Below are 27,730 nucleotides of genomic sequence, written 5' to 3' on the forward strand. Positions count from 1 at the left end.
GCAATATTTTAAACAACAAATTGTAACTACCCTTTACACGTAACGAGTATGCTCGTCATAAGACAAAATATTGCTACTTCTTCGTGACGAATATACTCGTCAAAGACTGCAATTACTAAATTGCAATTTTTTAAACAACAAATTGTAACTACCCTTTACACGTAACAAGTATGCTCGTCACAAGACAAAACATTGCTATTTCTTCGTGACGAGTATACTCGTCGAAGAACAACTAACTGGCTAAACAGAAACGTGGAAGAAATGAAAAATTATCGGTCGAAAATTACGCGGATGGAGGGTTAATTAACAGGCGTCTGTTCTTCCAACGATACAAGTTCGATCGCGAAGATCGATCGTTCTCTTTGCACGACTATCAAAGCCGCGCTTCTCTTTCAAGAGAAAAACTGTCGATGGAATTAAACGAGCGAGCCGGAAGTTGTATGAGAGGCGATGGAAAAACAGCAGAAGCTCGTCGATTACAGTCGACGTAATTACGAAGGTGACGGCCAGAGGAGAGCTTGTCTGTCACTTGACACGGAAGAACGGCGCATGATTGGGTTTTTACGTGCGCCAGCGTCACACGTGCCACGATTAATCCGGAGTTTGTGCATCGATTCGTGAGCACCGAGCACCGATCCAGGCCAGGATGGATCTAACTGGGCGAACCTTTTGTGGGGACGCGTCACCGTTGACATTTCATTTCCTCTGTGGCTCCTGAGCCACGGCACGCGAGTTTCCCAACATGGGTCGAACCACTTTTCCCACCAGATATTTCAACTGACCTTCGCAACGCTTTCGTTCGCGTGCAAGTAACATCTTCGACGTTTTCAAACTTTGTTAAAGTTGAATTTTGCGCGGAATAATCAGACACCTTGTATGTTGCTGCACCTTGTTCTTTCATTTTAACCAGTCAGCTGTTGCGTCCTCTGGAAACTTTGGGAAGTGTGTACCTAAAACGTGTGGCAAAAGGTAAGCGACGACGAATATACTCGTCAAGCACAGGGTATGTGTGGAGATTATAACGTAGAATTAAAGTAATCAAGTAACGTGTAACCAAACGACTGTCTTATATCTTTTACGCATGACGAGTATACTCGTCATGACACAAGATATTTGTATTTCTCCATGACGAGTATGCTCGTCAAAAACAGTTAGCTGGTTAATGTAACAATAGCATAACGAGGAAATATCATTCAGGTGCAGCAACGTATTAGAAACAAGAAATTTATTTGAATCAGCGAGGAGGTGGGTCCGCTTATTTGCTAAATCCCCAGAAAGCAAAAAGTAGGAAAAATCAATGTATCGATCAAAGTTCAACGATAAAATTAAACAAACTTCAAAAAGTAAAGTTATAGACGCTTTGATTTCCGAGTGACTTTTACAGAAATAAATTGTAGAGGATTCGTCTTATCAGATATCACGAAATACAGATTGCTGTTTGTGAGCAATTTATTTAAGATAAATATATTGTCTATAAAATTGATTTGACACAAAGCACAAGTCCAGGTATAATAACTTTCGCGAAATAAATACGCGCAGTCTCAAGAAACTCCGTATATACGTCTGATGCGTCTGTATGCTTATACTGCGATCGCTGAACTTCCTCGCTCGTCATTTCGTTTGTTTATTTATACTGGTCGGGGGACAGTCGGAAAGTTTGAACTCGACTGCGTTTGACGGTGGAAAGTAGCGGCGACATTGTTTTGCTCGGAGTTCATTACTCCTTGCAATACCTGTGACCTAACGGTCATGATACTGCGAAACAAAACAACAACAGGAAACTACAAAATAAAATAAGCAACAAAATAATTTCTAGGAATAAAATCATATCTACATATACGCGTTACCGAATTATAATAATCGCGACTGAGAATACCAACATTAATCGAACTTCTCTTTCGACCAGTAGCAGTTACATCTAGAAAACTATGAGTAGCAAACTATGTCTGACGAGCTGTCGATTTCATAATTGAACTTGGCAAACTCGGTGGCGAACTGCTTGTTAAGACTCAAATATCCTTCTGGATTACCATTTCTTCTGGGATCTGGTAAACGAAGAGTGTGTTTCCTACCAGCTATCTACCTTCTCTTTCTCGTGACATCTCGTCCACGTGAAAAAACAAACAGCTCTCTGTCGTTTTCTATTTTTAATGAAAAACCAATTTAAAAATACCGATGGTAATATTTACAAACAATGACCGTAGAAGATCATGCTGAAAAATGTCTCGATCACATAGCACAAATATCCTTCTGGATTACCATTTCTTCTGGGATCTGGTAAACGAAGAGTTTGTTTCCTACCAGTTATCTACCTTCTCTTTCTCGTGACATTTCGTCCACGTGAAAAAACAAACAGCTCTCTGTCGTTTTCTATTTTTAATGAAAAACCAATTTAAAAATACTGTAAAATGGGTGTAAAATATTGTGCCGAAAAATATCTCGATCACACAGATACACGGAATTCTTATAAAAGAATTTCCCAGTCGCTTTTAATTTTGTTAATTTTTAATTTTTACAAATCTTTTTAATTTTAATTTTTCAAAGAAGAAAAAAGATAAGGAAAAAAAAAATTGAAAAATGTTTACCTGGAAATAGATATTCGTTTCCACGTACGCTTTCAGCACGGGCAAGCCGACGAACGTGTGCTTTGATGTGAATGTCACCGGATAATGGACTGGATGGTTCCTTTTGCTGAATTTCCCCGTGACCCTGATGATCGGTGTTACACCTTGATGAGAAGCCTGATGATTGCCGGAACTGCGCGCTATCTCCAGGTACGGGTAGCCGTTGAACCAGATTTGTTGGAGAAAACCAACGAAATGCGGGATTTCCTCACCGGCGTGCAAGTAGCCACCGACGTGCAGCGTTCGGAATTCCAAAATGCTTTGCTTGCCAAGCTGCGTTTCGGCTGTCAAACAGAGCGGACAATTTTTCAGAATTTCTGAGGAACTACAAAATCTCAAAAATTACTCTTCTCGAACAGTGACACGATCTTAATTTTAAAATATGCTGTTCGATCGTCTGAACGTTTCTTCTTATCCAAATGTCTTTTAAATACAAAAATGACGCCTCGATAAATTTCTACACGTTCGACGTTCTCTTCGGAGGGACAAGCACCTCGATTTATCGTTTGCACTTTCTTCGGCGAAGAATAAAACGTGTCAGAGTTTCTAAACACGGGCCACGTTAAATAAGAAAATGGACTGAGATTAAGGGAAAATCATTAATAAGAATCTGGCCATGCAACGAAGGAAAAAGGAAGAGCAGAATCGCTAGAGTCGAAGGGAACTCGGGCTGCGAGTTACACGGGAACTATTTTAATTATTAGCCGGTCCTGGGATTGTCCTTATCCAGGGACAATGAAAACTCGATATCGGCGCATTGTTCTTTGCGACCATCTTACCGGAGTCGAAGCCATTAAGCTTAATTGTCCCCGGACACAATGCACTGAACTTTGTAAATTAGTAGTGCGATGTAAGTATCGACAGCCGTTGCTAATAAATCTACCAAAGTTGCCTTGAAACGTAGCTCGCAGCGAAGCTAGAAGCGAAAGGGGTAAGTTTCACCCTATTAGACAATTTTACGTAGATGTTCGTATTAGGCTTGGCGAATAGTTGTTGGTAATGAGGATAATAATTAAAAGTTTGACACGACGAATTATTTCAACTATTTTATTGCTGTGTGTATTTTAGATATAATACAGTTAATAATCAGAGTGGGTAAAATTGTATTTTGTGCTGAGATCAAATAAACAATGCTCGAATAATTTTTTGTATTTTGCTTTTTAGACAAAATGCTAAATAATTGGAAAGTTGAATTCGTATTAAAATTCTAGCTTTCGTACGTGTCTTTCAGTTTTATTCAATTTAGCACGGTTGTTTTAATTCTAGCTTTGATTTCAACGTTTGAAAAATCAGTATTTCTGGCGCAGCTGACAATATTGTTATAATGGAATCAAACATTGTTTCAGGAACATTTAATGCAAATACGAAATACGAAAAAAAGGAATTGTTTCATTTAATAACTGAACTATCATGGAGAAGTTTATGTTTCAAACACAAACGTATGAAAAATACAATGTTTAAAAGTCAACAATATTTATCACTTTATTAACTAACACAGAAAGTTATTTGAAAATAATTTATCTTAACGCAAAATTATATCTTCCATGTGTTATTTCTGGTTTAGAAACAGCAAAGTACCTGAAACGCTAATAGAAACCCGGAGAAAATAAAATACCAAAGCAGGAAATTATTTGAAAACGATTCATCTTAGCGCAAAATTATGTTTATCCTCCCTGTGTTATTTCTGGTTTAGAACTAGCAAAGTACCTGAAATGCTAATAGAATCCCGGAGACAATAAAATACCAACGCAGGAAATTATTTGAAAACGATTCATCTTAGCGCAAAATTATGTTTATCCTCCCTGTGTTATTTCTGGTTTAGAACTAGCAAAGTACCTGAAACGCTAATAGAAACCCGGAGACGATAAAATACCAAAACATGAAACTATTTGAAAACGATTCATCTTAACGCAAAATTATATCCTCCCTGTGTTATTTCTGGTTTAGAACTAGCAAAGTACCTGAAACGCTAATAGAAACCCGGAGACGATAAAATACCAAAACATGAAACTATTTGAAAACGATTCATCTTAACGCAAAATTATATCTTCCCTGTGCTATTTCTGGTTTAGAACTAGCAAGGTACCTGAAACGCTAATAGGAACCCGGAGAAAATAAAATACCAACGCAGGAAATTATTTGAAAACGATTCATCTTAGCGCAAAATTATGTTTATCCTCCCTGTGTTATTTCTGGTTTAGAACTAGCAAAGTACCTGAAACGCTAATAGAAACCCGGAGACGATAAAATACTAAAACATGAAACTATTTGAAAACGATTCAGCTTAACACAACACTGTATTATATTTCCCTGGGTTATTTGTAATTCAAACATATTAAAATACCAAAGCAGAAAACTATTTGGAAACGTGCTATCTCGACAGAAAATTACGTCCTCCTTCGGCCGTGTTATCTGCAACGCAGAAATAATAAAACACTCGATACGATTCGTTATTTTAAATTGTCGCTTCTTGCCTACTTGGAATGCCATTCGCCTGGAATAATCGCGGCTCTGTGCATGTACAAATATACTCTGACCTCGCAAACACGAAACCCATCTGGATCTTCGCAATTGCAGGCCGACTAAAGGCTGTCGCGACGAGCGAATAATCAGAACCGCAAAATGAGACACGTTGAAACGCCTTCGTCGTTAAGCCGTCCCCTTAATCGCTCGATCCACAGAATCGAAGTATGTATATACGTTGACGAGCGGCAAACAGGACATAGCTCATGTTCGAAATTACAATGCCAGGCAGCTGGCTGTGATCTGTTAAGGGCCGCCCTGACTAACGACCGACGGGGGCCGATCGTGACCCGATCGACCGGTTTAATCGAATCGTAAATTGACATCAAACAACGATCCGTGGAAATTCGTGGAAACCAACGCCGCCGTGTTAGCCTAATCCGCTTACGGATGAAAGAGTTTCTCGCAAGACACGCTTTAATCACAGCAGCGGTAGTTTTGCGGCAATCGACGTTCGCTGAAATTTCGCGAAACTTGCACGCGCCGCTGGCGAGTTTCGCCGAGCAACGGCCGATTCCACCGAGTTGTACGTGTAACCGGCGCTTCAGGCCGAGAATTTGATTATAACTCGCAGAATGCTTATCGCTTGATCGAATCGCAAGCGAAACAACTTGGAAATTACCGGAATATTGAATTGGCCGGCGCTGTCGATTCGAATTCGCTCACCAAGATAGCCACGTTGCCGTAATTATGTAAATGAAAAAGTGGAGAGTGGCTGACCAAAGTATCTCGATACTTTGAACGTATCGGTGGTAGAGATGGCGTGCAAGATCACCGACAGTGATTTATCACAATGGTCGCAGAATCACGATCACGGTCGTGATCCAACTTCCTTCAGCGGCGTGATTTTCTTATCTGCAGCGAGATCTTGTTCTTATCCGCGAGCGTAATTTTTCACGTTCAATCATTTCTTATGAAATACTTCGATATAGCTCGCGTGAAAGTATCATTTCTAATTTTCTTAATTACGTTTAATGTTTTAAGATTAAATATGCTGCTAATGTTTTTACTTGCAACGGAACGGTTGACGAAGTTTTAAAGAATTCCAATATAATGTTTCCAGACGATAATTAAGCCAACATTTTTCTTTAGAGTAGCTTGTCATAAAAGTAATTGCAAGAATATTAACGTTGGAAAAGAGAATTTCCTTTTTCTCTTTAGAAGTCTTTTAATATTCATAGGAGAAACTTTCGTTCGCCTTACGATATTTATTTTTAAATAGATAAAATTTTTACGTGTTTACAGAAGATTTAAAGATGCAAAATCATTTTTAAAGAACGACTTCAGTTGGTCGTTCCTTTTCGTCTTTTGTCGTCCACATATTCCAACCATCTAAGAAACTATCAAACTTCTGCACTCAAAGTAAATGTAACGCACACCGTTCAAAACTAAAATTATCCGCCGAGATAAATCAGAATTTGTATCCCGGTTAATGAAGTAATCTGCGGCGTTCAAAGACTTACTAACGCCGACTGAAAGTTTCAGAAGGTATATATCGTTCCCAGCATCTCAAACACGCAGATCTAACTGTCAACATTATTAATTAAACGCGTTCCGCCAGTATCCTGTTAATCCTTTTCCTATTTTGGCTTCTTAATTGGATTACGTTTTATAAAAATGAAAGCAACAAGCATATCACGATATTGGCTTCCAATTTTCTTCCAAATTATCTGCTTCTCGTTAATTAAGGTGTACAATCATAATCCTCTATAGACATACGTTCTATTAAAATTCACATAATTCGAATCACGTTGGAAATAAAAAGATCGACCATCGGATTTTTACATTTTACACTCCAATTTCCCGACTTGACAATTTCCCCAGACGTAAATGGTCCAAGAGAACGAACAATCGATGAACTAGCTTTTCGCAAAACGAAAGAAAGTCCAAGCCTCTCGGATGACTATGTGCGACGTTCAAGTGTCCAACCGAGAATTCGCGGGCGATAGGACGACAAAGCGTGTTGAGCAAGTTCCGCGTCGTTGGGTTTTCGAACGCTTGCTAGTTGGCAACTAAGTGATTGCGGATTTTGTCAACACCGTCTAACGACAGAATCCGCAATCACTTAGTTGCCAAGCCAATATCCCTAAAAGCTCGATGGCTTTAGCATCGTATCGTTGGGCTGCGACAAGTGGAACCATGAATCTGTACAAACAGCCATAATTTGCGACACTCGTACGACAGGAGGAAAAATTGCGAAAGGAAGAAAAGCACTTGGACGGTGTTAATTGTTTTATCGCGTGCTGCTTCGACGCACGTGAATTTCCATGGCAAAGCGAAACTATGAGCGGAGGATCTTTGTCAGTTATAGTTTCTCGTAGCCAACAACCCAAGGATGTCATGCACTCAGCGGCGTAGTAATTATCGTGCGATCGATGCGAGCGACGAGCGACTAAGTGAAGATCGTGTGCAGCTTATGGCGATGCTGGTCGGTCAAGCAATTTAGGGTATTGCCACGTAACTCGATATTGCTGGCACTCGCCATCCATTTAATAAGCTGATCTGGGGAGCGGGCCGGCAGGTTTGGGTGTTTCGCTTTATTGAAGAGCCATGATGCTTTGCAACAAACGTGCTCCTACTTGACAATAGCCAAAGGCTCTGTTTTAGACGCTACTTTATGGCGTGTACCCTTCACAGCGCGCTTCATACCTCCACTTGTTCCAGTTTCCAACTTGCACACAGCCATGTTGAACGCTCGCCATTCCGATTCTCCTAATTGAAATTAACTCGGAGGCAGCTAGTTTTAGGTCGCCTTTGCGGGATGCTACAGAATCGAGTGGTGAAATGTTCGATGGTTGCTGCGAGATTCTCTCGCAACGAGATTCTTAACGTGTCGAATATCTACATATACATGGAATCGACGAGATATTTAGCGAAAATTAGTGAAAAACCGTATAGGCAAGATTGTTGTGATTATAAATAATATAACGTTTCTGAAAAGTGTATTACAATGTTTTGTAGTCAATGTAGGAATAACTTGCACGAACAAGAGCACGTTACTATTCCATTTCTCTGACTTTTCTAAACAGTTCGATCGATCTTCTAGAAAATTTCATCGACTAAAGACAAAATATTCCACGGTTTTCCACGAGTACGAATAATTGTGATTGATCGATCGATCGTCATATTTCATAGGAGACCATCGAGTGTTCTAATACTTTTACGAATGCCGGAACACTTACACGCATTTACTACAACTCATCTACCATTCAACTTCGTCTCGTCATTTCCACGAAAAGAAACATATTCAAAGATCGTCCTCGCGAAGCCCAGAAAGAATGAACGCTTGGAGAAACGATTAATATTCGCCTAACGAGTCGGTCGTACGCTTCTCTGTTACCATGAAGTTCACACAGTGCGGATGATCGTTCTCGATGGATAGAGAGTGGAACGTGCTAAACACAATTGAACGTAGTATACATAGTACATATGTACGTGTATATACGTACAGGCGCACAAATACATGTAGAAAGAGCGAGAGAGAGAGAGAGAGAGAGAGAGAGACATATACTGGGTGTCGGTTATCGGTTATAGACAGCGATACACTGGTGTCCTAGATACGCTGCAAAGCGCATATATTACGGCCAGCTTTACAAGAGATTGGACGCGGCGGCATTGAAACTTTATGCACGGTTCGGACAGGCCGATTGGATTTTCCGGCCTATCCTGACTACCCTGGCCGATAAATATAGGGACACAAGCAGCACCGTGTTTCCAATCGATTCGAATATTATTCGACACTGTTCCGGACTCTTTGGATATATATTTGCTTCTTTATTTATTTATTGTACACCGATTGGGTTGGTTTATGTATATTGTAGCGTGAAAAGATTTTCATTTGTCACAGAGGAACTTCTTTTTATTCAGTTAGATTCCTGGGGATGAGTAGATTTGTGGGGAGGAAACAGCAATATTTTGTGCTATGACGAGTGTACTAATTTTTGTCAGACATTTTAGGTGCACACTTTTCAATGTTTTCAAAGAGGTCTAATTGTAGTGAATTACTTGAGAGACTTCTTTCTATTCAGTTAGCTGTTTGCCATGAGTAGATTTGTGGGGAGGAAACAGCAATATTTTGTGCTATGACGAGTGTACTAATTTTTATCAGACATTTTAGGTGCACACTTTTCAAAGTTTTCAAAGAAGCCTAATTGTAGTGGATTACTTGAAAGACTTCTTTCTATTCAGTTAGCTGTTTGCCATGAGTAGATTTGTAGGGAGGAAACAGCAATATTTTGTGCTATGACGAGTGTACTAATTTTTGTCAGACATTTTAGGTGCACACTTTTCAAGGTTTTCAAAGAGGACTAATTGTCATAGATTAATTGAGAGACTTCTTTCTATTCAGTTAGCTGTTTGTGATGAGTAGATTTGTGGGGAGGAAACAGCAATATTTTGTGCTATGACGAGTGTACTAATTTTTGTCAGACATTTTAGGTGCACACTTTTCAAGGTTTTCAAAGAGGACTAATTGTAGTGGATTACTTGAGAGACTTCTTTCTATTCAGTTAGCTGTTTGCCATCAGTAGATTTGTGGGGAGGAAACAGCAATATTTTGTGCTATGACGAGTGTACTAATTTTTGTCAGACATTTTAGGTGCACACTTTTCAAAGTTTTCAAAGAGGCCTAATTGTAGTGGATTACTTGAGAAATTTCTTTCTATTCAGTTAGCTGTTTGCCATGAGTAGATTTGTGGGGAGGAAACAGCAATATTTTGTGCTATGACGAGTGTACTAATTTTTGTCAGACATTTTAGGTGCACACTTTTCAAGGTTTTCAAAGAGGACTAATTGTAGTGGATTACTTGAGAGACTTCTTTCTATTCAGTTAGCTGTTTGCCATGAGTAGATTTGTGGGGAGGAAACAGCAATATTTTGTGCTATGACGAGTGTACTAATTTTTGTCAGACATTTTAGGTGCAAACTTTTCAAGGTTTTCAAAGAGGACTAATTGTAGTGGATTACTTGAGAAACTTCTTTTTATTCAGTTAGCTGCTTAGGATGAGTAGATTTGTGGCGAAGAGATAGCAATATTTTGTGCTATGACGAGTATACTAATTTTTGACACATATTTTAGGCGCACATTTTTCAAGGTTTTCAAAGAGACCTAAATGTTTTTTATTTTTGTTGTCAGATTACTTTTTAAGTCGAGAAATATTTAACGACTTGATAGTCGAGAGAACCTTGGATGAAAGAAAATTCTCTGTCTATCTGAATGTGTTTTTTTTTTATTTTTATTTATATTTGCTTTATCGTAAGGCAAAGAGAATTTCGAGAAATCTGTTCATCTTCCCTGGCATCTTTGCTTGTCGCTCGATGTATTTCATTTTTATTCTGTTCAATGGAATTTCATTGTTATCCACACTATATGGCAACTTTTAGTTTCGATAGATCGAAGCTGCATGAAAATTTAATTGATGAACTTTTTTTACTTCGATAGAAAATTAGAAATTACGTGTGCGTTCCACGGGCGGAAATAAGCGAAGTTATAACAGGTGGTCAATTTAAACTTTCAACTCATTAAAATTGTGTGCGACTTTAAAGCACGGAAATTTTCCACACACGCGCTAGTGAGAATTTGTTGCTCGAATCTCTTCCGATAGATGTTACGTATTTCATACGACATTATTCTGTCAAATTGCTAAATTGACTCGACATAGCCAGCTTTTCAACGTTTTAACTAGAAATTTTTCATCTCGTTTCGAAGGATATCGCACGATGATTTATTAAACAACAATATTACCGGGTCAATCAATTATAAGTTGTAGACTGCTGATTTTTCTTAGGCGAACCATTGTTATATTTATGCAACTTTATAATTTTACGTCGTACAGGATAATTGGTTTATAAATTTTATTAAATAAAATACGTCAGGCTATTAAAATTTTCAATGCAACTTTAACGGATCATGGTGTATAAACATTAAAAAACGTATGGAATATGTATATATACACAGAGTATTGGATTCGAGCGATTTAAAAACATTTCAATCAAGTTATACACCGATAATCTGACATCGAGATCGTTAAATAAAATCAACCTATTTTCCAATAATATCGAGACAAAAAAAAAAAAACGATATTTTCAATCGTCGAAATAAAACAATTTTTCTTGCTTGCAAACGTTTACAGCGACGATAATTGTAAAACGCGATACGAAATTGCCACGCGACGTATCAAAATTCACCGCAATTTCCGATCACCCGTTTTCGTTCGATTTTCCTCAATAATCGAGACGAACAGGAAACTAGCATTTCAGCTTTTCGTCGCAATATAAATAACAATAATTTCCACGTGGAATTGCTGCGGAAACCTTTCACGTTAATTTTATATTCGAAACCAGTCTTCGTTGATACAATTTTGAACGTTTGTATACGACTCTGCCCGAGGAATCAGGCGAATGAGAGACTCGATGAAAATGTAAATGCTCGGAGCATGGCGAATGTTAAAAAAGACACATTTCCAATGGTCTAAAGTAAAACAAAACTAAATACGATTCTCTCTTTTCAGTTTCCATTATTTGATTTGATTATTTGCACGTCCGGATATAAAATTTCATCGCACGACTATAATCGAAACACTCTGCTTCCTTCGAATCGCGAAAATCGTTTCACTTATTTACGTGTCTCCAGTGAATTACGAATCGTTTTATTCGATCTGAGTCGCGTTATCGATCGCAGTTGAAATGGCAAACTCCGGAACAAGAATTTATCAAACTTGGAGCGTGACAACTGTGTCCAAAGAGATATCATTTATTAAAAAAAAAAAAAAAAAAAAAAAAAAGAGACACTATCGAGCAATTCCAGGGCAACTTCCTCTTCGTGTTGCTTGCTTATCGAGCCTCATAAAACGTGATATAATATTTACCATTCTTACGTCAGTCAAGTACAGGTGAATCATTTATGAAGAACGTGACGATTCGTGTTTCATATTTATAGCTCTTGGCTCACTTTCGCACATCGAATCAACGATGTTACGGTCCGTGTACGACCGAGCATTTATTTCTTATCGTTTGTCACTGGGAGAGACGACAAATCGACGCAGACTTTTAATTTCATTAGACTTTAATTCGTCGTCGTTTTATTACGTTTCACCCGCCTTGCCTTGTACCTACGCACGCTCTTCTCCCAACTGAGTCGGCAGATTATTTTTACGATGGTCGTAAAAATATAATAATACGCGACAAGAAGCCTGTAAAACGAACGAAATAAAAATAGAATCCTGTTAGAATGAGCGAGCCCAACGATTTTCTACGACAACCATGTTAATTTCAACGGCAACGCTTATCCACTTTAGCAACCCGAAGCCGAATAACGCGTTAATCGCAGTCAACGTGTTAATACGACAAAATGATATGCGTTGCACGATACACAGCGCAAAGAGAAGTTTCCGGCAACTTCTCGCGTTACGCAGTGGCGCAATTTTCAGTCCGCGTAGCTCGGCAACTAAGTGACTGCGGATTTTGTCATTACCACCGAACGACAGAACCCGCAGTCACTTAGTTGCCAAGCCAACAGGTTGCCCGACCATAAATGATCGCTCGTGACATGCTGTAAATTGTCGTTTAGCCTCGAATGTAATTTATATCGCGTGAGTTCTAGTTAGTCAACTATACTCAGATAGTTCACCAGGTACACGCTGCGAGGAAAAAGGAAAAGGACGAGATAAATTGAAGCGGCAGCCGATAAGAATCGAAGGAAACGACAAGGAAAGACAACGACGGTATAAAATACGAGAGAAGGCAGTTGATAAATTTCATCGATCGGATTCGGAACACACCTGGATGGTTCTCGAGGCGCGAGAACGGCAATTCCGCAGGCGTGGAATTCCTGTAGGAGGAAGGACGGCGTGTTTCCTGGCGCGGAGTCCGCTTCCGGCTGACGATTATTTATGAAAAAGGACGCTTGGCAGGCAGAAGGCGAGGCGACGCGAGAGAACGACAAATGGCAGGGGCGAAATAAAAATGGCCTGCGAGTTTCGTAGGACGACGCCAGGAATTCTCCGGAGTCGATCGATCCTCCGCGTCTCTTGCAACGCACGGACGCGTTTCCAGCCGCTGGCCGTTCTCCAGTCGATCGCAAGGAACAACCATAGAGCCATAAAGAGAGCATTTGCATGGCGGCGATTTGCGATTCGGCTGGAGGTGTTGCGGAAAAGGGCGGCAGACTTGGCCGGGCAGGTCGAGTTTTTAACCAGGCGATTCGATCGCTGCGCAGGATATTTCCAGTGTTTTTACAGCCGACGTCTGTGTGTAATTTCGTTGGCCTATGTAGGACGCAATTGTTTCCAGCTTATCGATCAGCTGGAACGTCAAACTTCTTCTTTCCTATGGTTTCGTGTGCGCGGCGTCTAACGGCGCGCTATAAAAATTTCTAATCATTTCGTGTTCCACGAAACTCGAGAATCCAGTCCGAAGCACTCTCGAAGGATAATTCATCGGCTAATGATAATATTGGTAAATGGACGCGATTTTTATGCAAATTTACGTTGTCGAGGATGTAATTGGAAACGTGAAGCTTGGTAGAAAATTGTTTTATTATTATTGGCAGCGTTGTACTTTGGATATTTCGTATATTTTCCCATATCAAGCTCATTCTCTGTAATTTTCTACTTGGGAATTTTCTATAAATTCGTAAAATGTAGCTACGAGTTGTAGAGAAAAAGAAAAGCTCGTACACAGTGTTACGTTAATTATATTAATTGCACCAGTCGTAACGAGCTTGATAGAAGATTGTTTTACCTGGAATTTTATTATTTGTTATTATTGGCAGCGTTGTACTTTGGATATTTCGTATACTTTCTACTTGGAAATTTTCTATAAATTCGTAAAATGTAGCTACGAGTTGTAGAGAAAAAGAGAAGCTCGTACACAGTGTTACGTTAATTATATTAATTGCACCAGTCGTAATGAGCTTGATAGAAGATTGTTTTACCTGGAATTTTATTATTTGTTATTATTGGCAGCGTTGTACTTTGGATATTTCGTATATTTTCTACTTGGAAATTTTCTATAAATTCGTAAAATGTAGCTACAAGTTGTAGAGAAAAAGAAAAGCTTGTACATAGTGTTACGCTAATTTATATTAATTGCACCGATTGTAATGATCTCATAAGTTAGAAATAAGACTTATGTACGTACATTCACAACCATGTACGATGTATAGTTAATGGGAAATAAAATAAATAAACAATATATATAGACTTCTTTTCTTTTTATAATCTCACAATTTTCTGTTAAATATTATAACCTGCAGTTTGTTCGAAATCTCTCAATTTCGTTCATTGTATGCAAATTTGTTGCTAATACAGGTAACTTGAGACTTCTACCTACAATTTTGTAAATGGTATCGACTCGATCTAAATTGTCCGAGTAATTTTGCAATTGTGACACACTTCGTACGCTCCTGCACGTTATGCGTGCGTTTTAATCGCAATTTAACAAAATAAGCGGCTGCATTTGGAAAGAAATAAAACGTCAAACATAAGAGAACAATCGAAAACAATCTTCTTCTTTTTTTAACAAGAAATTCATGGAACATCGCATTATAGAAGAAAATTTACCAATCTTTCGATCAGACGGTGTACACTGCGGCGATCAAAGGATAAAATTTCTTCAGGAGAACAAAAATCAATCGTTGCTCTACCTCTTCCAACCTTCTACCTCTATTTTTCTTTTCTCTTTCTCAACTTGCAAGTGTCCTTCCATATCCTTCGGTTTCTCCTTTGCACCGATTTCTCAGAATTATTCGCGTGGCACTCGAAGCGATCTAAAAATTATTTTAATCGGCTCAAGCAAGTGAAAGTCATATTTTTATCACCGACAATAACAGCCAATAGCAACGACAGACACGCAGGAAAATACAAATAAAGAATAGGAACACACCCAAACCGGCTAACTGTTTAAACGATCAACACCTCAAACATGGATAGAAGACTGAAAAGGAAACACAAACCTCAGACCTCACAAAGAACACAATCTAACAAACACGAGGATGGTATCCCGCTTGGTAGACAGCTAAAAAATTCTACTAAATGTCCAAACTGGACAAATTGTGAATGTAAAGAATTAAATAAAAAAAAAAAAAAAAAAATAGCGACGAAATTATTGCCAGCTAAGAGTTTCTTAATTCACAAAGAACACAACCTAACAAACACGAGGATGGTATCCCGCTTGGTAGACAGCTAAAAAATTCTACCAAATGTCCAAACTGGACAAATTGTGAATCTAAAGAATTAAATTAAAAAGAAAAAATAGCAACAAAATTATTGCCAGCTAAGAGTTTCTTAACTCACAAAGAACACAACCTAACAAACACAAAGATGGTATCCCGCTTGGTAGACAGCCAAAAAGTTCTACCAAATATCCAAACCGGACAAATTGTGAATGTAAAGAATTAAAAAAAAAATAGCAACAAAATTATTGCCAGCTAAGAATTTCTTAATTCACAAAGAACACAACCTAACAAACACGAAGATGGTATCCCGCTTGGTAGACAGCTAAAAAATAATTGTGAATGTAAAGAATTAAATAAAAAAAAAATAGCGACGAAACTATTGCCAGCTAAGAGTTTCTTAACTCACAAAGAACACAACCTAACAAACACGAAGATGGTATCCCGCTTGGTAGACAGCTAAAAAATTCTACCAAATGTCCAAACCGGACAAATTGTGAATGTAAAGAATTAAATAAAAAAAAATAGCAACAAAATTATTGCCAGCTAAGAGTTTCTTAATTCACAAAGAACACAACCTAACAAACACGAAGATGGTATCCCGCTTGGTAGACAGCTAAAAAATTCTACCAAATGTCCAAACTGGAGAAATTGTGAATGTAAAGAATTAAATAAAAAAAAAAAAAATAGCGACGAAACTATTGCCAGCTAAGAGTTTGTTAATTCCATTCATAAAACCTTATCTTTTCTTACTTTAAACTCGCGCTACGACTTCCTCGTGCTTCGGTTATCTGAATATAGCGCGTGTCATGCGGGATTGCTCGTATATATTAATCTTATCAAGAGAATTACGACAAACGTTGACAGGTATGTTATCGGCAACCTCGTTTTCAAGATATCAAAGGCGAATTTCGATCGTTCCAATGACGTCAGAATCGCAATGCTCGTATCGAAAGGGGAAACGATGACACAGTGGATACAGGGGCGTAGGAATCCGATCGTAGATAAAAATTAGAAAAAGTACGTATCTTTGTAATTTGTCAACTTTATCGGTGTTCATATCGAAACTGTAAATAAAGATTTTTCAAGAAATCAGCTAACCGAGACGAAACCGGTTCGCTAAGACGAAGATGTACAGGTTTAATAAATAAATGCGATGTAATACCGTAGAAACGACAGGTTAATGATCTCTATAGAATTATTTATCGTAATTTAATCTAATTTGTAATGACGATAAACTGCAGTAACAAAACTAAAATATAAAACAGTCGTTTCGTTGGAATTTAATTCTTGTAACAGCCACGCGTACTCCGCGTGTACTCGTCGAAGCTCGCTTTTCCGCACACTTTCCAGGTGCACGTTTTTCCAAGTTGTGAAACAGGTCGTAGCGGCTAGTTAGGTTAAAAAAGGATCGATAAATAATTTGTTGGCAAGGCAAGTCGTAATAAAAACTTTCCTCTTCCGTTCGATTACATTTCCATGAAACTCGCAGCCACATTTCTGATGGGAGTCGTCGCGTCGGTGCATCGACAAGCAGCTGAAACCCCGTGGCGAGATGCCCTGGAAAATCTTCAATTAGCATTCATAAGAGCGACCCGATTCCAAGGATCGCCGGCTGAATGCAAACGGCCTTGCATTTGGAATTTGCGATTTCATCCGGAGCCACCGCTTTGGGAAATTTGTAATTTAGCTGGCCGTGTGTTCCATCGTCGTGCACCTACCACTGGTCCGAGCGGGCAAATTCCGCCGGCTGAGCTACGACCTGAACGCCATGCTTTTTCCAAAGTTTCCAGTTCCAGTTGCAGCTGGAGTTGGCGAGAAAGACGCATCAGCAGCCGTTCTTACAACCCCTACGGGAGATCCGATTTTGTCTCTTCGTTCCTCGTAGCTGATTTACACGCTCGTTGTGCTGCCAGGTGAGCAGCACACGGTAGCCAGTTTTATTGAAAGCGACAGCGAAAAAGATACGAGTTGGCAAGGTTCAGCAAGGTTTCTTTGCTTTTTGCAAGTTTATACAGAAGATTATGCTAATGATCAACTAATGTCTGGGTTAGCAATCTCGCTATGCTGTCTTTTCAGAAATTTGAAAAATACATCTGAGGGAGTTTCAAGTGTAGCGAGAAAACAAGTAGCTACCTTTTGTGAATTTTTGTTGTATGGGATGTTCAAGGAATGTCAGTGAACAGTCTTGAAATGGGAACGTAATTCTTCTAATCCTCAGTTCTTCTTATCTTTTGGTCTCCACAACGTGATTGTCATCTTTGACAATGTTGAAAAACACATCTGAGGGAATTTCCAACATAGCGGGAAAACAAGCAGCAGACTTATGAATTTTTGTTGTATGAGATGTTCAAGGAATGTCAGTGAACAGTCTTGAAATGGGAACGTAATTCTTCTAATCCTCAGTTCTTCCTATCTTTTTGTCTCCACAACGTGATTGTCATCTTTGACAATGTTGAAAAATACAGCTGAGGGAGTTTCAAGTGTAGCGAGAAAATAAACAGCTGACTTGTGTGAATTTTTGTTGTATGGGATGTTCAAGGAATGTCAGTGAACAGTCTTGAAATGGGAACGTAATTCTTCTAATCCTCAGTTCTTCTTATCTTTTAGTCTCCACAACGTGATTGTCATCTTTGACAATGTTGAAAAATACAGCTGAGGGAGTTTCAAGTGTAGCGAGAAAATAAACAGCCGACTTTTGTGAATTTTTGTTGTATGGGATGTTCAAGGAATGTCAGTGAACAGTCTTGAAATGGGAACGTAATTCTTCTAATCCTCAGTTCTTCTTATCGTTTGGTCTCCACAACGTGATTGTCATCTTTGACAATGTTGAAAAATACATCTGAGGGAGTTTCAAGTGTAGCGAGAAAATGAACAGCTGACTTTTGTGAATTTTTGTTGTATGGGATGTTCAAGGAATGTCAGTGAACAGTCTTGAAATGGGAACGTAATTCTTCTAATCCTCAGTTCTTTTTATCGTTTGATCTCCACAACGTGATGGTCATCTTTGACAATGTAACTGTCGTTGGCAGACAGTTATAGTCACAGTATAGTCACAGTATAGTCACAATATAGTCATCAGAACGCAAACGCTGAGAGTTTCTCCTACAGTTAAATGGTTGACTTTTCTATCTTTGGTTTTGCAACGCGAATTGGAATATTTTAAAACGTCGATTCGATTTACGGCAATTAATTAATTTTTTGAAAAGAAAAGCAGGTTCCTATCTGGATCGATTGCAATCTACAAGCTGGAGAATTATGTGCAGAGATATTTCATTGAAAATTAATTCGATTGCGATTGTCTAACGCACGGAGAATACTAAGATAACGAAAAGTGCTGGTTCAGTTACCTTCTCGCTGGCCTGTCGATAATTTACAAGCATCGAGCTTAATACCAGCCGAAGCTGTCAAACTGTAAATTATTATCGAAAATATCGGCCAGCCGCAGGCGTTTTCCTTCTACTTTCTTCGAGAAATTTTCCACGGCAGTTGGCTGTTTCCCGGGCCTTTGAATAATTAACGAAAATCGTCGGTAGCAAGTTTCGCGAGAGGAATCGACGCGTCTGTGCACGCCGAGGAAACTGCAAATTAAAAATTTCTTCCGCGTAACTTCTCGAGCGCTCGATTCCACAGCTATCGAGATAAAACGTAAGCGTGGCGAGTTCCTTTCTAAACAGTAGCTTTCCAGTCTAAAAATATTCTCGAAAATCAACCTGTCGATGTTTGTTCAGCCGTCTTCAGGAATTTAACGTAATAAACAAAGTAAGATAAAACGGAAGACGCTGCAGGAGGAACTGGCTCGTACATTGAAGTATATTCGAGTAACGAATAATTAATAGAAAATGAAATAAGATAAGGACAGTGCAAGCCAGGATATACGCGTCTCATTTTTCTCGGTCTTAATAAAATTCCTTCCGCTCTGCTTTCTTTCATTTTCTTATTCCACCCGGCGAGATTTACTTTCCACTTTTTATTCTCTGCCCGGTTTCCTTTAGCACGCCGCCCTCGTCGTATTTCCTGCGCAGCCAACGCATTGTCCTTCCATCACCTCGGGCTTCAACGTGGAATTCCTGCTGGAATTGCTCTTGCGCTCGCCTCGGCTGTTGCTTCGATATTTATGCTAAATAGGGATTTCCTATCTAAATACGATATTGTAGCACGGGCCAGTGTCGCAGAGGAAACAACGCGCCGTGCAATCGCCATGTTCTTCGGCTGCTGCATTTTCGCATTAAAAGCACAACTAGATCACTGCCACTACTTCTTATCCAATTTTATTAGTCGTCTCGTATGGTTTCCCGATTTTTACCGATGTTATCCACCTGACATTCTGATGATTTCGTTGAAACAAAAATCTAATTATCAAACTGACAAACCAAAGTGTGTAGCGGACTACAATGCTTTTCGTAAAGAATACATAGCCCACGGTGTGCTTCTTCGTAAAAAGTGAGCAGCGCTCAAAGGGTTGAAATACAGTCAACTCAATGGACTTGCAAAAATCAAGTTCATTCTAAACGCTGGAACTTTCCAATTTTTCGTGCGTGTACTTGAAAAATAGCTCCGATCTCGGCTAATAAATCGAGTTTTCACGGCAATAATATGCTCACAGAATATTTCCAATCGGCCTTTAAGTTTATTAAAAAATACTATTGACATGTTTAATTACGTTTTTCTTTCCAAGTAACAATTATCAAAGGAGTTGCGTTTGCATTTTCATTCTGAAGATTACGCCGAAGCACCGCGTTTGTTCGTTTCAGAAAAATCAATCCAAGTACCTTGAACGTGTTCGTTTGAACGTCAAAGTGAGTTAGTACGAACGCGTCTTTTCTTCTGATCTGACTCGGTGAATATTACCATCTTCTACCGTGTGTAGCATAATTTTCGTTAAGACAGAATTTGAAAGTGGATAAGTTTCTGTATCGTCGTTCGTAGAAAATACTTTGACAAATTGCACAGTGTTTTTATTTTTCTTTTTCTTTTTCTTTTTTTTTTTTGAAATTTTGCTCGTGACAGCTGGAAGAATATTTGGAGAAATTTTTGGCGACAAACGCGACTCGTTTCAACAAATTCTGTTTCTGACAGAGCAATAACAGTTTTACAAATTTCACCGTGTCACCGGAGAAAACGTACTTCCTACTTCCGCGAAACAGAGTAATATCGCGGGTAATTCTATCACGAAGAAACCCGCGAATATCTTTCAGAAATATTCCGGCCGTTGCAAATTTCTTTCGCCGGACAACATTTTGTACGTTGGATCGCGTCGCACGTTAAAATCCACGTCAAATGTTACGTGAAACGTAAAAGTACTTTACCGCAAACGAAGCTCGGTAACTGCAGCCTCGAGCGAACAGGCGAAATCTTTCAGCTACACAGCTTCCCCACTTATCGAAATTTCCCAGTAAATGAGGTCTAACGAAGAAAAATTCGACGAAGCTTCGTACGAATTACCTTCACCTTTTCACAAAATCTTGCTATTTCAAGCTTCCTCTTGCAACTTATTTCACTCGACGTACGTCAATGCGAAAGTTATGCGTTTCAGCGACGAAGAATTAGCTTGCACGGATATGCACGTGGTCGAGAGACGAAGAAACCGGAATATAATTTGCCTCTTTTCATGATTTTCCAGACAAACGTAATGTAGTATCCTGGGGGTGTCGGGCGAATTATAAACATGCGGTTGCGGAACATGTGCGTGATGGGGCTAAGCGAAAAGACAAGAGCTTGCTACGGGACAAAAACGAATCAGAACGAATCAGACGAAGCAGTCAGTGAGAGTTGAGAAGCCAGAGAGTGCGAAGTGACGAGAATTGCAAATTAACTATCTAATTGTTACGTTGGTCGACTCTCTACCTAAACCAGGCCACACACCGCCGGCAAGATGGTAGTCGGATGTCTTCAGATCCTTACTACGTAGCCTCGATAGTCTCAAGTACCCTCCATAAATCTCAGGAACTTTCTAGTCAAGGTCCTTCAGACCGAACAAATATTCTTTCACTGAATTGTTTTCTAAAGTTTATCGTCCACCGCGGGTTGACGCGGGAAAGTTGCCTTTTCTCACGTACGAGGCCTCTCACTAGCAACTTTATCTCGAGGGCGGTTAGCATCCTTCCTCGCCCACCACCATAGCAAATAAGCAATTAACAACGAAGCCTATTTCCCTCGCTCTCCTAGCCAAAATTGTCATCGACAAATCCGATGGTCCCGTGCGCTGGACACACCCATCCTCGGCTTTCCTCCGCCACAGCATCGTCACCGAACTTGGCTGATTTTCCATCTTTCAAACAGTCGACATCCTTCGACCGGGTTTCCACCCTTAGATCAGTCACTTACTTGACTTACACACGCGCACCAGCGTAACTATCTTCTTTACAGAGTTGTTGGAATAAACTGTGATTTATAACTTGTTATATCAGCGTCATATTTAATTGGACTACCTCTATTATCCTAATCGAAATAGGGGATCGATCATTTCGCGGCGTCGATTATCTAATCGTAAGGGGATTTTACGACTCCCGTTGACGTGTTTCCTCCGCGAGTGGTCGAAACGCTAGTTGTCTTAATTATAATACGTTATTGTGATTAGTTCGCGTTAAATAACCATAGTTACCTGTTTAACTAACATTTGTTTAATCCATTTATTGTAAACGTAAATTGTAGTAAAGATCCTACAGTAACAATTGGAAGAAAGAAGACAATATCCAACGATTGATGAAAGTTGGTCTCGTAGAGGGCTGGCTGTTAGAAATTCCAGTTACAATGTGGCAAATAATTCGAGTTAAAGTTTTATTTCGACTTGTACAGTTTTCCGCGGAAGGTCTACGAAGAAGATCGTAGTTTCACAGAATCCGGGTGTACCTGGTACCTTAAACTGATATCGCAGCAGATATTATTGATAATTATCAATTAAACTCTAGAATTTCAATAAACTTGAAAAGTTTCCTGAAAAATCGATATGATTTATAACAAAAATACAAAGATCTAATTATTGTTATCAAAGATTTCCCACCGAGCGGCGGTTCTAGTCGCTGTGAATTACGAACTGACAGTATCCTGGTAACAAAACTTTCCTGCTGCAGTGTTTTAACAGCGTACGATAGATTTTCATGCAAAGGAATTGGCGACGCAAAGTTGCGCCATATCCGGGAAAAAGTCGCGACATTGACCGAACGTATAAACCTTGTTCGACGAAAATTCATCGAGATTCGACGTTTTGGCAAAATGTTTGCCGGCGATATGAGGCAAAACGGGCAAACGTTGAAACGAACTCGAACGTTCGAATGGTCGGAAAGCGGAAAAACCTGCGTTTCAAGTAGCGAGCGGAACGAGGACGCGCGCGTTGGCTGCAGTTTCGCAACTGTCGTTACAAAGCGTATCGATGCAAATGAAACGACACGACGTTAGAAACGTGGAGCGTAGGGTAAGGAGCGTAGCAGGGCAGAGTAAATTGTGTGCCTGTGCCAGATGTAAAACGGTTGATTGCCTTGCAAACGTTGCGTTCCCGACGACGATTCTACACAGAGCAGGTAAATGGTAACAGCGTAGGAGAGTTGTAGCCGAGTGCCTATCGCTGCCAATGAGAGACAATCGGATTTAGGTTCGGGGCGATAAAGAACGCGCGATAGATTGGAACGCAGTGCTAACTGTTACGAGCTAGTTAGTCCGCGGTGTTGGGACGCGTTTGACGATCGTAAAAGTATCGATACGCTTTGTCGTTTGTTCGTAAAAAGGGAAATTGCTTCCTTAATCGATGCGACAACTTTCGTTGTTTGTACCGTTGTTTCGTACGCTGCCTTTAATCCTTTTATCGCGACGTGTTTCAAGTTGTTCCTACAGTTGTTTCATTCCGGCTATTCCAAGTTACCGATGTACAGGGTGTACATAAAACGAAACGATTTTTCCCATCGTTTTTCGACTAGTTTTTCGCAGCTCGAATATTTATACATTTTTGTATTTAACATTGTTACGATAATTAAATATTACAGGACTCGTTAAGGGAAGAAAATTCTTGTCACAAGACAGGAGAAATATTTACAAAATTATCACAATTAAATTATTTACAAATTTTCGACCGTCTCTGTCGAATCGAAAAATAAAGAGAAATTTTATGGGTCTTTAAGCTATTTAGGTTTCAGCTTGCTATTTGAGAAAAGATTTATGCACCGATACAATAATTGTTTATAAATAGTTCAATTCTGTGATGATAGTTCTAGACACAACAATGTACTAATGACACGTGTTAGAAGATCAAAGTCATTAACGATGATAGATAATCGTGTTTCCTTTAATCGCTTAAAGATTACTGCATAGAAATAATTTGTTGTTTATATACAGGGTGTAAATAAAATTTTTTTTTTAATCTTTCTTTTTTCGAAAATTCAAAGTGGATTTTCTCGAAAACAAAGCCTCGAACGAAAAATTGTTATTCTACATTTTCGACTTCTTTTTTCGCGTAGAATCACCCCCTTTACGCTTGTTCAACCACCCTGTATATAAATTTCTTTTCTATCGTTGCAAGGTTTCTATGAGAAACCGAACGCCATAGCGAAAGAGGAAAATTTGAGAATATTGTTTGAGCGATTGCTGGCGGATTGCTTGAACGACGAACGATAGTGACTGAGATACTTTTGACATCACAGTTCGTTGTAGGCGAAGAGATCTATCGTTTTCGAAAGAGCTTGTCTTCAGGGTTCAAGCTTTCGCGAAATCCAAACGACCGGAAATACGATGTTGCCCTGAAAACGCGACCACTCGTTTAAAAACGACGCAGAAAGAAAAAGAGCATTGGCGGCCGGCGAAAAAAGAGGCAAAATGTTGGAAATGAATATTACATAAACCTGGGATCCAATTTTCTGCTCTCAACGGAAGCTTACGTCACCGCGAGGCATCCAATAAAAAATGAACGACGCTCGGTTGAAAACGAAAAACCTGGCCAAAAGCTATCTGCGTGTAACTCGCCATTGACGTTCCAACAAAAGCAAAAATATCATCGTGACTTTTTAACGCGATTACAGCTCGCAGGTACGCCGAAGGCGTCTCGCTTCCAACAACTTTCCAAAATATCTCGCTGGCCGGCCAAATTACGCGTCTCACACGGCGCACAGTGACGAAATGCTTGATCGCAGTTCAAACGTAATTGTCAGCACTGACAGACTACGTGGTAGAACGTGTCACGTTGTTTGTACGATTCTCCCTTCCATTTCCCACTACGATTTTTTTTTCCTTAATTTTTGACACACCTTGGAAAAATATTATTTACGGTATTTCTCACGCGCGCGATATATTTTTCACATATTGTTGCACCTGTACGATAACGCGTTATGCAGACCTCAAACTGCTACACAGCATCGCCTCTCTACCGATTGGAAAAACGTCTGTACTTTAGAAACGAAAATTGACAAAACCAATTCGATTTCAAAAGTAATTTGAAAATTCACGAATTGAGTTACGACATTCCAATCGATCTTGGCGAACGTAGCTATTGTACAGTTTATTTTCAGCGTTTCAACGCTAAGGGAATTCGACTAACGAAATTAGCGTTGTTCACGAGATCGACGCGAATGCAGTTAAAACGTCATCGACTGAGCAAAGACACCTCGTCTTTGACATTCTACAAAAATCGTTGCTCTAGTTGCGACCAGTGGCTCTCTTCTGGCCGCTGGAAAATCGCCTCTGCAGTTGGCTTTCCAAAAAATATCGATTTACAACGTACCGACTGATAGACGTGCGCGTAGGAAAAAGCGATAAAACCGATCCGGATAGAAATATTTTCTCTATTCGAGCTGGCTCGTTGCAGACGACCGAGTTCGAATTTGAACACGGCAACCCCTTTTTGTATTTGTTCCTTGAAAAGCGCCAACGAGATCACCGATGTGTGACTAAATACCTCGCACGAAAATCCAAAAAGGGATTGGTATAATAGCGCGATGAACAAGGATGATCTGAATTCACAGCGTTCTCGTTACTCTCGTTGTGGTCTATGCAGGTGGCTTAGTCGGAAATTCGTCGAGTTTCCAAGATGATTCGGTCTGGCGCATAGGCTTTCAATTTTCTACCTGTCTGTATTTTTTTTTTTTTTTTTTTTTTTTTTTGATAAGAGCCTTTTTGAATTCAGATATCTCACTTCGTTCGTGCGTGAGATGGTTTGAACGCTGTATTGAACTGAACGCGGTCCAGATTTCTATCTACAGTGAATTGCGATAATATTGCAACTGTGCGATACGCGCGTTTGCTTGAAATCGCGTTGACGAATCGATGTATCGAACTTTAATGCAGTGTCGTTGTCAATCGTACGGAAATATCGCGCAGAAGATGATAAGGTAGAAAAGTTTGCGTAACTGAGGCGAAGAGAGGGATCTTCTTGCAAAGTATCGCGCTTTTCAGACTCTTGTTCATTCTAGTGTCTTCCTGAAAGTTTGTTTCTAAATTTTTAACAATTTTGCAGATTGAAAGGCTACACTGGCAAGTAGGAAGATTAATTGAGTTAAGAACAATTTTGAGACAAGCAAAATGAAAATGCGTATTTTCTATCCACCTGTTTCCGTTAACAACAATTTTAGAATCGCAGTGGCGCGAGCCTATTAAACGCACAAGCGTCAGAAAGCTCAATAATCGAAGCACTTGATCGATCAAAAGTTTCTTTCAAATAGAATGGTTTCTTTCATATCAAAAGTAAAATATTGGGTTGGCAACTAAGTGGTTGCGGACCGTGTCATTAATTGGTAATGGCAAAATCCGCAGTCACTTAGTTGCCAACCCAATATATTGGCTGCATCTTAAAAAATCATTCTCATAGAAATTCCGGAAGACTTCGAACTATAATATTTATAAGAAACGTAGGCGATATACGAAAGCGTAATTGCATTGACGAATCGACAATTACTATCGTTATCTAACTATACTTTTTTATTTCTATAACGGAAGACGCGTAAATTTGTCCAATTTAGACGAGTTTTCCGAATGAATTTTCGGCTGATAGAATTGACTATTATTTAATCTATTTTTCTAATTAATTATTTACCTAACTATACTTTTTTATTTCTACAACGGAAGACGCGTAAATTGGTCCAATTTAGACGAGTTTTCCGAATGAATTTTCGGCTGATAGAATTGACTATTATTTAATTTATTTTCCTAATTATACTTTTTTATTTCTACAACGGAAGACGCGTAAATTGGTCCAATTTAGACGAGTTTTCCGAATGAATTTTCGGCTGATAAAATTGACTATTATTTAATCTATTTTCCTAATTATACTTTTTTATTTCTACAACGGAAGACGCGTAAATTTGTCCAATTTAGACGAGTTCTCCGCATGAATTTTCGGCTGATAAAATTGACTATTATTTAATCTATTTTTCTAATTAATTATTTATCTAACTATACTCTTTTATTTCTACAACGGAAGACGCGTAAATTGGTCCAATTTAGACGAGTTTTCCGAATGAATTTTCGGCTGATAGAATTGACTATTATTTAATTTACTTTCCTAATTATACTTTTTTATTTCTACAACGGAAGACGCGTAAATTGGCCCAATTTAGACGAGTTTTCCGCATGAATTTTCGGCTGATAGAGAGGGATCTTGCAAAGTATCACGCTTCGTCTGACTTATCGCACTTTCTATCACTTGAATACATGAAATTCTTGCCTGTCCAGAGCCACCGGTAATTAAGTCGTGTCTCGACCGATTCTACTAGCAACTTGATGAATTCCTTGCATACTAAGATCAATTAATTCCTTGGCAGTTAATAATCTCGTACTTTGACATTAAAAATTGCCAATTTGTACGAAGTAGAGCAATCAGTTTTGAGTGAACCCCGAGCGACTGAATTGATTTAACCCACGATTTACGTTCGAGAATTTTGGGCCGATTTACGTTTGGTCCGATCATCGTACTACGGGCTATGCCCGTGGTTGTAGGTTAAGGGGTCAACGTAAAACGATGTCGAACGATGGTTCGTACGAAATGGAAAACGGTGTTGAATGGAAAAATAGTATTTCGCGAGAAGAGTTGTTCATCGACTTACCTCTAACAGCTGGCTCGTCGTCGATCTGGAATTTCAAGGAAGCTGCCCTCCTGGAGAACCTGAGCGTGTGCCACATATCGTCGTTCAGACCTTGTCCGGCGACCAGTGTCTGAAAATAAAGGGAAATATATGGCATTAGTGAAAAGGGAAATACACGTTTAACAGGTTTTTCTTGCTGCTTGCGACAGAGATCTGTTATTATTTTTTAACAAAGCCAGAAGCCAGGCTGGAGCTTTTAATTAAAATTGCTGTGTGCGAGCGCTTGTTGAACCTTATAACTCGTTACGTAATTAAAACATTTTTCAAATTTTTCATTCTCGCATTACATTCGTCAAAGTATTTCTCATATTTAAAGTAATTTCTCCTACTTATATTTTTTAATGCTGTTC

At 39.2% G+C, this 27,730-nt stretch overlaps 1 protein-coding gene across 5 annotated transcripts in view; it reads right to left on the reverse strand.

The window, feature by feature from the left end:
• LOC117239049 (neurexin-3-like) overlaps positions 1-27,730 on the reverse strand; it is a 308,456-nt gene that overhangs the window by 86,922 nt on the left and 193,804 nt on the right. For all 5 annotated transcript variants that reach the window (XM_033504318.1, XM_033504315.1, XM_033504317.1 and 2 more), the window contains 2 exons: positions 27,342-27,450; positions 2,586-2,908 (listed from right to left, as the gene is read on the reverse strand). In XM_033504318.1, coding sequence (XP_033360209.1) covers positions 2,586-2,908; positions 27,342-27,450 — 432 coding nt within the window. The remainder of the gene's footprint in view (positions 1-2,585; positions 2,909-27,341; positions 27,451-27,730) is intronic.

This window comes from Bombus vosnesenskii, unplaced genomic scaffold (assembly GCF_011952255.1).
Source record: "Bombus vosnesenskii isolate JDL3184/JDL3185 unplaced genomic scaffold, Bvos_JDL3184-5_v1.1 scf7180000013883, whole genome shotgun sequence".
Lineage (NCBI taxonomy): Eukaryota > Metazoa > Arthropoda > Insecta > Hymenoptera > Apidae > Bombus > Bombus vosnesenskii.